Source organism: Daphnia magna, linkage group LG2, assembly GCF_020631705.1.
Source record: "Daphnia magna isolate NIES linkage group LG2, ASM2063170v1.1, whole genome shotgun sequence".
Lineage (NCBI taxonomy): Eukaryota > Metazoa > Arthropoda > Branchiopoda > Diplostraca > Daphniidae > Daphnia > Daphnia magna.
Window position 1 is genome coordinate 14,930,984 of NC_059183.1, and position 10,364 is coordinate 14,941,347.

The following is a 10,364-nucleotide window of genomic DNA, read 5'->3' on the forward strand; positions in this document are numbered from 1 at the left end:
TTGCGATGGACGAAGTTGTTTTGGTGTAAGTAGCTGAGTCCTCTCGTTGCCTGGCGCAGGATTTCTTTCGCTTGTAAATCCAACAGAATTGCTTCTTTCTCTGGGATTTCCTCCTCGAGAGCTGGATCTAAAAGGTCTGCAACTGAACACAGACACAGTTCTGTTGCAATGAACCTGTGCACATCGTTTGAAACTTTACTATGGGTAAAACAAAAGATAAACAGAAATCTTAAAGCCATACACGAAGTCCTTGTTCATCTCGTGAGTAAAATAGCGAATAAAATTTTCGTGGACCTCCAGTTCTTTCAATATTAGAAGCTCTCGATCAATTTCTTTTTTGGTCGTACCGCTACGGAGCAGTTCTATCTGTACGATGGCAGCTGGAACATCGCACTTGTAGTACCCCTGATAAATTGGTCTCTTGTTTTCTTTCTTTTGAAAGTGGGGAACGTACAAATATTGGGGAACGTCGTTTTCCTTTCCAGTGCAAATGCAGAAAAGCTTGCAGTCATCCCCTTCACGCACTGGTTCTCTTATTTCCTCTACGAAAGATCAGTACCAGAAATAAATTTAAGCATTTTACCGATGTTATGCATGGAAAATTGTTTGCCTCTATACGTGTTGTTAAATAAAACCGAATTAAATTGAGACGTACCGTCAGTTGAAGTGGTCTCCTTCTCCGCCGCATTGCGCCTTCTTTTCTGGCTGTTGGTCGTACCAGGGTGTCTAGAACTGTCAATCTCTTTCAATGAGTCTTCTTGGCATTGGTCGGTCATTTTTCGTTCGAATTACAAAAAACACTGTCCGAGTCGGAAGAAGCTTGATTCTCTCCTATTCTTTCGTAAACGTTTTGTGTGTGTGTGTGTGTGTGTGTGTTCTTCGATATGGAGATGTCTCCGTATTTTTTCTGAAGTTTATCGTTTATCACTAGCAACGTTGATAACAAAAGTTAGAAGGTGAAATAGAAACTTAACAAACAAATCTGCATCAACTCGCTCCATTTACCATTAGTATGTCGTATAAAATACACCTACACGTGTTTGTTATCAGATGTATTTTTTTAGTCATCTGATAACAAATTATATTGGTTACCAGATCTGAAATCTCATGGGCATGAAATTACAGCCAATCGTAATAGTCACATTTTATCCTAGACCGTCTAACATTTACTAAGTCTAGATAACGCGCTCGGTGACGTATGACGTTATTCCGGGTTTGATTGCTGCCCAGCAACACTGAATATGCTTCTCAACTGCGTTAAGAAACCAGGATAAATTCCGAAGTCCGACTTTATCTCGCAACAATTTATTTGCATAACTTTTCTTTGAAAACAATTATTTGCTCAATTTCTTTGTTTTCATACGGACCAGGCTGGTTGAACTCAGCAATGATGGGAAAGGACAATTAACCGAATTAGAATTGAATACATTCACGGCATAAGGTAAATACCCGTAAGCTACATGTCTTTAGGATTCCCCCCTGATTTATCACCTCAAGTGATCGTCTTTCCTCTTCTTAAGTCACCACATCAGCTAATCGATTATGCGTTAAATGAGTCAAAACCCGCGCTCGGAAACTACAAACGTATTATATATTTAGTTTGATTTACACTGACATTACAATAAAATACTCTATCTAATACGAAAAACATGCAGTCATCCGTCGTAAGGTCTACACAATTTTTATACAAGCAGCAAATGTCAATCTCGTCATCCACGTCAAAGATTGACTAACGTTTATACAAAAGATTGCCAACAGTTCAAGCCATCTTTTGAATTTTGCGGGTTCCAATATACATATTTAGTTGCATTTAGATTGATCTACTGTACTTATTGATCGCAATCTCCAGCGAACACTCACAAGATCAAAAGAGGGAAAATGAAAGATATGTTTCGAAGAAAAAATGTCCTACCATGCTTTTTTACGAACTTGTCAATTTCGCAGTTGCCCAGGATCATTGGTAACCTATGGCAACCTATAATTCAGTTTATTTCTTTTTTTTCTCTCTCTTTTTCTTCTCCTTTTTTTAAGAAATAAAAAGTTGTCAATAACTCGTTAAATTTACACAAGGAAGACTTGAGTGGCTTATCTATACTAGTATATGGCACAGCTTATATAACGTTAAATGGAGACGCACTCAAACGTGCTGTTACAGCACACACAAAAACCAACGGCAAGAAAAGCTTTTCATTTCTTGGATCCATCTCGATGCAGATAATGGAGAACGTAGTGGAGAACCAGGTCATAGCAGTATTTAAACTCGGTCTGTTATTCAAAAGAATAATGTAAGAGGATCACTATATCAAACAGGTCCATTTTAAATGTACGTGTTCAGACTGTCAAATGTTTACCAGGTTCTCAACCAACTGAGGCCGGTGTCTTCTAACGTTCTTGACCGCCTGGAACACGTCCACTTCCCCGTGTTGGATGACTTGTTCTATGCAAGCGTTGGCAGCAAAATAAACTCCGACGCGAGAGGTTCCGTCTCTGTTCAATCAGGATGTTACATTTGCACGTATAAGTGTGTCGAAAATAATTGCAAATAAAAATATGAATTGTTTACGAAGAAATGACGACGACAGGTCCGTAATCTGTTCTCTGCCTCCACCGTTCCACCATATTCATTAATTCGACTAGCGCGTTGGTGGACGTGGGAACTTTATGCCCCTCTGGCCAGCACATGAGCTGGAACAATTGACAGGTTTTTGGCATGGCTTTGACGCCGGCCATTAACTCTGTCAGCGAAACAATCTGCATAGATTATTCGAAAATTTTAGAAAACCTTGATTCACCATATTTGTGAAATTTACAAGACATGTACAACAGCTATCGAATTAAACGTTCGAAAAAAACTATACGTACGGAATACAGAATGGAAGATAAATAAGTTTATCTGCTGTTTAGATTTTCTAATGTAGCAGTATGACAAGCAAGCAAGCCAAAAAAAAAAAAAAGATGCATACCTTTCCTTCATGTCTATGATTTGCTTTTCTGGTCTCGTCAACAATTTCAGCTAGTGTTCTTCGATGAGGAGCAATATCCTAATCAGGCAAAGACTATATCATGCTCATGCGCCATGCCCCACAATACGGTTATCATACATCGTGCATTTTTGACTTGTTGACATTTTACGTTATTCTAAACTGATTAGAGTAAAGAGGAGAAAGGGCATGTCCTACCTTCTTATTGATGCGAAAGATCCAGCTTTTGATGTTTGGATAATGATTGTGGGAGACGTGATCAACGGTGAAAACGGGGCCGTACTTAACGGAACGACGACCGTCCGGCCAAAATGCCGGGAAACTCTAAATGTCAAACGGAAGTATAGTCCATAAAGCGTCTGGCAACGTGGACTACAAAACAAGACAAATTTGGGAGAACAACTCACCGAACTCGGAGGCGGACTTGTTAAGACGACAACAGCACTGCAATCGTAATCGTAAACGAGCGACCAAAGGTCACCGAGTGTGTGCGGTAAAGGCCATTCTGTGACGATGTATTCACGAGGACGAGTATAGCCCTGTAAAAAAAATGGAGAATATTGAAATTCAATAAAATCAATACTTAATGTGCTGCATTAGCTACGCTGATTATAATACATCAATGAAGACGGCGTTAATGTAGTCAGTGAAGCTGTTGCCTTGGAACGAAGTCAAATACGGTCGAAAATTATCGGCTAAAAATAAGAATGTCAGCTTTATATTCAAGGTAATATCACGAATGAATGTTACGTGTCTTACGTGGTATGATGAGGACATCACGATTTTTGTGGCGATTGTCCGATCTGTGTCCTCCAGCACAATCGCCAATGGTGAAGCGCGGAGTTAGTTTGCAAATTTGCTAGATTGTTTCAAAGAAATAAACCACAATCATTTCACGTGATTGACGTCTATGACCTAAATTGATAGTCCCAATTGAATCTTACAGCATATTCTCTCTGATATTCGTTCATTTTCGTGACTGGATATCGGATAGATTTCTGTTTCAAACGCGTTGTCAGCTCGGAGACGGGGAACCAGGACCATCCGCACGTGATGCTCTCTTCCAACGTATCGTAGATGAACTTGAATTGCTCCTAGAAAATTAGAACGCAATACGCAATCGAGCGGATGAAAGGGTACTGGTTTGATTGGCAATGAACCTTCCGCCATTCAATCTCAAAAGCGCAATGTACCAGAGTTTCCACAAGACCGCGTCTAGCCTGGCGTAGTTTCTTCATGTAACCGAAAACGTCAACAAGGCCGTCTTCTTCCACTAGTTCCATATTGGCGTCGATAGCCATAAACACTCCGGATCTAGCCCCTCCATCACTAGGATAAAAATATTGGGTGGAAAGGATCATATCATAAAACATATTGCAGCCAAGGCTACGCCAGAATACGAAGGTGCACGTCAACGTAAAAAAAAAAAAGAAGAAGCGTCAAATTACTTGCAATGAACGACCATGGGTCCGGTGCTATGAGTGATGGAAGTGCTGAGCAATGCGGCCCGCACCCGTCGTCGGAATTCCACGATGTTGTTCGAATACGGCTGCATATATTGATTGACAAAAATGGAATTTTTAAAGGAAAGACTGCTTTATAGGATGCGGGTGGAATGTAAGAAAGCTATAAATAGTTACGCAAGTGTGTGAATGCCATTCGGTGTAGTGAAACTGGAGCAAAGTTCTCTCTTGCTTCCCTTTCTTCACGCACGACGAAAAGAAACCAACCGGAAAAAAAGCAAACATTTAAAATTGCATGAATGCAAATATGAAATGCGGTGAAAGAAAACTCACAGGTCCATCTTTGGTGATTTTGAAATTGCGAATGACGAAATTCGCCAGTTGCTCTTCGTGACTGTAACTGACAGTGATGCCGTCGTAGACTTCTTCTTTGCCTTTGGAAGCCGGCCAATATTGCACGCACATGACCTAGATAAATACGGTAAAAGAGCATTTGGAACGAATGGGATGCACTATAAGCAACGGATATAGCGGCTTATGTGTGTGGGTGCTCTGCCTGCAATCGACATACTTTGATAAAATCGAAAGTCTTGGTGAGCATGACGATACAGCTGGCGTTTGACTGCCAGACGAGACGCCAAAAATCAGAAACAGTCCTCTCGTTAGGTCCCTGAGTCACCACGTAGGCATTTGGTTTGAGTATACTCTGCCGGTAGAACAAGCGTGTTAATTACATTCCAGACGTTCAAATGTTACAGCTGTATTAAACACGGGCAAATGACGTACGTCGACATAGCTACCGTTCACGTAATCCGAGTCTGGAATTCCAGGTTGTAGGTCGAGCACAACGCGGTTGTAGTCATCTGCAGACGACAGAAACATTTTTCACTCGATTTACTTGTAAGATCCTTAGTTTAGTTGAATAAAATGTAATGGCTGTTGGCTGTGCATGAAGAAAAATGCATCAAAGAGACGATAGACTATGACTATTTTTATGTCACGGAATGAACGGGACACTTGACTTTGCAACATGGTATGGAACATGTTACGAAGATTTCCCTGATGGGATGGAAATGCAGATTTAATAAACCGTGCAACCAAGTAAAGAGTTTCAGACAGGTCCCAACGAGACTCGAACTCGTGATCTCCTGCTTACTAGGCAGGCGCTTTGCCATCTAAGCCATGAGACCGACAGCAAAGTTTTTGCAACAGGAGATCCAATCGGGAGAAGCTGTATTTGCTTTCATACATTTGATACGGCTTGTAGTAACGTACGGGGCTACGGCTTCTTTAATTACACAGTATTGTTTTACAAAAAAAGTGTCTCTATTTCAAGAAGAAAACTTAGGTAAGCAATGTTCTGGCCATTAGCGAACATCAACTCACGAAACAGGTCTAGTTACTAATAGCTTCTTAAATAAGTAAACATTTTATTCGAGAAAAAACAGTCAGTCTCTCTACTAAAAAAGAAGAACAAAAAGATTCTAAAAACAAACATGTGACCTGAGTTTTATAAAAATATTAATAATTAGGTCCCAACGAGACTCGAACTCGTGATCTCCTGCTTACTAGGCAGGCGCTTTGCCATCTAAGCCATGAGACCGTGTCGCATTGGAAACGGCAATAATTAAATAATCGTAGATGAATGATTGAAAATCGTTTTATACTCATCGGGAAACGGAATCCTGCTCTCTAAGAATAAAAAGGACATCGCGCACATTCACGTTAAAGGATAAGAAACGTATCGCCAATTTAGTGTGTACCCATAAACTTATGACATGGCTTTAAGAAATGCTGGAAGACCTCTGATTCTTTAAACAACAAAAACCGTCTATCCCTCTTAAAGAATAATTACATAAATCGACTTACAGGGAATGATTTTTTGGTTTTGATTTTTTGGTCTGTTTTCCGGCTTGGATCCATGCCGAGTCGAATGACCCTCCACTTTGCACGCCGTCTGTAAAAAAACAAAACAAAACAAAAAGAATTAACGTTAAAAACATGGAAGCTGGTTATGCATCGGCGGACACGACGATGTTGCTTGCTATAAAAAGACGTTACTTGAAATTCGACACGTAGAAGGACAGGGTACTTCCTCCTCTGGTCGCAATGCTTGACGAAATTAGCCACGTCAACGGGTTTGTCGGCGATGGCTGCCATAGCGTTTCCTTCTTCGGCTGTTTGGCCAACATCATTCCGTTCGGAAGCAGACGGTTTAATCGATAAATAATAAAAAAGAAAGAAAGCGGGGGGAAAACAAACATAAGTCATGTTAGAACCACGTCGGACAGCTCTCTGACCACAGTATCAATATTGACGCACACACATTAGTCCATTAGAGACAAGTGATTCTTTAATGATCAATTTGAAAAAAAATAAATAAAAATCCACTTTGTCCTATCAGACTAGTTGTTCCAATTAGGATAGGATCACTCATCAATATAGCAAGACATTCCACGTTAAAAAAAAAAATGGTATCTTGCTGTTCCGAAGTTCCGGCAAGCGCTTTTTTGTTTTGCTGCTTTGGCCGAATTCCAGGCCAAGGTTGGCTTTATAAAAACCGGGTAAGAGGTAGAGTAGCTAACTATCTTTAGATCTACACAATATTATAAGCTTAGCACTTAACGTAGTAGGTACTAGCATTTGCTTTGTGGCAAGCTTTGGCGTTAGAATTTCGAGACACTGAGAGCCTCTCATGAAATCATAGTAATAATCCTTTTTGCTGATTAACTTTCTGATTAACATCGTCGTGTCGGATTTTGCGGTGGCTTAAAACAAAAGTCGGTGGAAGGGTATGTATATACACAAATAAATGAACGATGGAGTGGCCAAGCCCCAGCTGATCAAACCCTTCTCATTCCGTTGTGTGTGTCAGCGTTGTGTACGTGTGTGTGTGTGTGTAGAGGGTCCTTTTGTGCGTGCGGACTTTATTTTCGGACCCATTGGGATGGACGTATAAGACGGCAACAAGAGCAGCAAACATACTTTTGCTGCAGCTGTGTCATCACGTTCGTCTATATAGACCCTAATATTTGTGCTTTTTCGTCGTTAACCGGAACTGACGTCATATCGGCAGTTCATTTGCATACGTAATTTTTGTATTTATTTTTTAAGACGACCAATCTCACCGACTGAGAGGAGACCGCTGTTGAGCATCGACAGCTTGATGGCGTTCGGGATGGATGTTAGCGACGTACTGGCTGTGCCTAAATAGCGCCTGGCCTTCTTAGGCTTGGCCGATGAAGGATTGCGACTGCTGCTCGAACATCCAGTTGTCTTGGGAGTTGACAGAGATCTGTGTTTGCGATTGGAGCTATTCTGATGGCGCGTCGGAGAGCGTTCCCGATGGGATCCTGGCTGATCGTCCGGCAATGTCAGGAAATTGTCCAAGGAATTCCTGATGTCTTCCTGGACGCGGTGAAGACGAACTCGGCCGTCGCTCGACATGTTCCACGTCTCACTGCTAGGCCCGTTCATCGTGATGATCAAGAGCAACGAACGCTTGCCTTTTGAATCCGTTTGGATGGATGCGCAATGGATTGAACTTGATAATCAGCAAAGGATGAAAACCAAATCCAAATTGCGCGGTTCGATCACAACTTTATTTTTCACTCCTTTTCTTTTTCTTTTAATTCAAATTAGACGATAGCAGCGCTACTAGTCGCAGCTGTGCAACAGTTGAGACTGGACTAATCTCACCGATCCTACCGGTACAACAACTAGACCGGTAAAGTATGCGTGTACCAGTGTATATATATAGAGAAGGAGAAACAGAGGGGAAAAAAAAGGGGAGAAATATCGAAGGGCGACTGCGCAGTTTGAGGATGACGATCGAGTGTTTTCCATGTTCAACTCTTTCTCTCAAAAGATGGCGTTTAACAATAGAAGTTTTGTCGAAATAACTAAAAAAAAAAAAACAACTTGAATGTTTCTTTTTTTTTTTTTATGAAAAAGAGCCAAAGATGAAACACTTAGCAGCCAATCAGTTATTTCAACTTGACATAAGGACCTCTATTCTGTAGTTATAATACATTCTCGATTTGCATTAGCTGACTTGTTTATGTTCATGTTGTTTTTTTTTAAATTTAAATTCTAATCAATGCCATACAACCGATTGAATGTCATTATCTGACGATTGGATTAAACTTTTATGAACCGCTGTATAAATATTGGCAGCCAATCAGCGCACAACCACGTAATGGCAGTGAATACAAATGTCCCCCCCCCTTGTTTTTTCTCCCATCCACGCATTCTTTACCGCACGATTTATGGCCTATTTTTTGTTTATATTACGACCACCGAAATACATTTAAGGAATGTGATGGCCTTTACATTTTTTTTTATGCAAAAAGAAAGGAAAAAGGTCGCTGAATTTTCACACATTCGTTCGCTGTGGCAATCGAACGTGTCGTGCGTTCTCAAACAATTTGTGTACAAATAAAACCGTTAATGGTACGTTTTCGTTACGTAATCAGACGTCCTTTGTTATTCTTTACGCCCAGCACGACATTAGAGTTTCTTTTCTTTGAATGCCTTCCATTATCGAATTATTGACTTTGGTTTGTCTTTTCGTTTTCCTTCTTTTGTCTGCTTATTTTTTTTTTGGCATCGATGTGTGGCTAGAGACAAAGAAAAAGCAACGACCTTCCATCCAAGAAATAAAAAGGAACCAATCGGAAACCAGGCCATTATAGTCTAAGCATATAAAACATTGTACATATAGTTAACATAATCTAAATGGCCATGGGGATCGGTTAGATTGAAATCAAACACATAAATCCAATTTCTTTTTAAATTTTTTTTTTTTTTTCAATCACCTTGTCATTTTGAAATGCTGCACATTAAAAAAAAAATAAATAAATTGGATAACTCGATGGCTATTGCTATTGCGTGAAGCTTTTTCGGCCCATCGTTTTCTCTATTTCGTATTTGAATCGTTTCGGTGTGTGCCCATGGCTATTATCATTTTAAAAAATAAAAATAAATTCAAGACACGTAGTCAGTTTTTGTTGTTGTTGAGAGCTAACATTATACTACTCTACTCTAAACGAGAAAGAATAGTAATAAATGTCAAATGGTACCCAACCTATTTGGTATTTCTTCAATAGTCGATGGTGTTTTCTGGCGGCTCGAGGGGTTGAATATTTTTTGCTGCAAAATGATAATCACATTTGAAATTGCCGTTTGTTTTTATTGATCTTACGTACCAATATAAAATAATAAAATGGCCGAAAATAAAATAAATGAAAATGTCTGTACTCGGAACGTACCTGAGAAATTTGATGGTGGCCACGCCGAGGAAAAAGAGCGTGACGGAAATGCATCCCATTAAAGTGTACACACCTTCAGTCAATCTACAGCAGCGGGAGTGGGCCACCCGAGTGGCGTGTAGAACAATTTCATTGTTACTTTTATCAACAAACAGGTCAACTGTCGTGCGATTAACGAGAAACAAATCGAATTCGGCACTGGCATTCACACGCTCACTAATGACGGACGAATCCATTTCGTTCGAACGTTGTCGGACGAATGCGGCTCGCATCTGGGCAGCAAATCTGACAGGACTATAAAACCTATATACGTCTCAAACATATATATTCACAACCAGCCAAAAAAGGTCAATCGATGTGATGGATCCCCCAATTTTTTTTTTTCCACAACCCTCCGTGGTGACGCAGCCCAAACGATAAGATTCTTGCACGCCGAATGTTGGTCTGAATTGAATGCCTTTGCCTATCTTTCGTACGGATATAGACGTGACTGAGCGCAGTTTGTATATCTGTAAATATGTACGCCTCTTGTCCGTCGTCGACTTGGTCGCCTTTCGTAAAGATTAGCTAAGCCGGGCACGTTCACTTTTTCTTTCCCGAAACTGCACCGCTGTCCGGCTAACAAAGAAAAGAAAAAAAAAGAGAGAGAA

General features: G+C 40.4%; 2 protein-coding genes and 2 non-coding genes across 6 annotated transcripts in view; all 4 read right to left on the bottom strand.

Annotated features, from left to right (window-relative positions):
* LOC116916888 overlaps positions 1–892 on the bottom strand; it is a 2,807-nt gene extending 1,915 nt beyond the window's left edge. The window contains exons 1-3 of the mRNA XM_032922191.2: positions 656–892; positions 242–542; positions 1–174 (exon numbers count right to left, since the gene is read on the bottom strand). The exon at positions 1–174 is cut by the window's left edge and continues 559 nt beyond it. Coding sequence (XP_032778082.2) covers positions 1–174; positions 242–542; positions 656–776 — 596 coding nt within the window. The 5' untranslated portion in view covers positions 777–892. The remainder of the gene's footprint in view (positions 175–241; positions 543–655) is intronic.
* Positions 893–1,568: 676 nt separating this feature from the next.
* LOC116916891 (receptor-type tyrosine-protein phosphatase mu) lies at positions 1,569–10,131 on the bottom strand. Of its 3 annotated transcripts, XM_045168891.1 has the most exons (19): positions 9,715–10,131; positions 9,531–9,595; positions 6,506–6,621; positions 6,314–6,401; positions 5,231–5,307; positions 5,016–5,150; positions 4,778–4,912; positions 4,622–4,684; positions 4,430–4,530; positions 4,175–4,310; positions 3,926–4,075; positions 3,741–3,840; positions 3,600–3,676; positions 3,389–3,520; positions 3,180–3,305; positions 2,964–3,041; positions 2,564–2,751; positions 2,352–2,487; positions 1,569–2,265 (listed from the first exon to the last, which is right to left on the bottom strand). In XM_045168891.1, the coding sequence occupies exons 1-19, from the start codon at positions 9,984–9,986 to the stop codon at positions 2,188–2,190; spliced, it is 2,253 nt and encodes a 750-aa protein (XP_045024826.1). In that variant the 5' UTR covers positions 9,987–10,131; the 3' UTR covers positions 1,569–2,187. The 3 variants fall into 3 exon arrangements, with proteins under 3 accessions (XP_045024826.1, XP_032778087.1, XP_032778088.1); XM_032922196.2 differs by lacking the exons at positions 9,531–9,595; positions 9,715–10,131 and adding an exon at positions 7,573–8,224; XM_032922197.2 differs by lacking the exons at positions 2,964–3,041; positions 9,531–9,595; positions 9,715–10,131 and adding an exon at positions 7,573–8,193.
* Trnat-agu lies at positions 5,562–5,634 on the bottom strand. The gene has a single exon. It is a non-coding gene; the product is annotated as a tRNA-Thr (tRNA).
* Positions 5,975–6,047, bottom strand: Trnat-agu. Its single transcript has one exon. It is a non-coding gene; the product is annotated as a tRNA-Thr (tRNA).
* Positions 10,132–10,364: the final 233 nt, after the last annotated feature.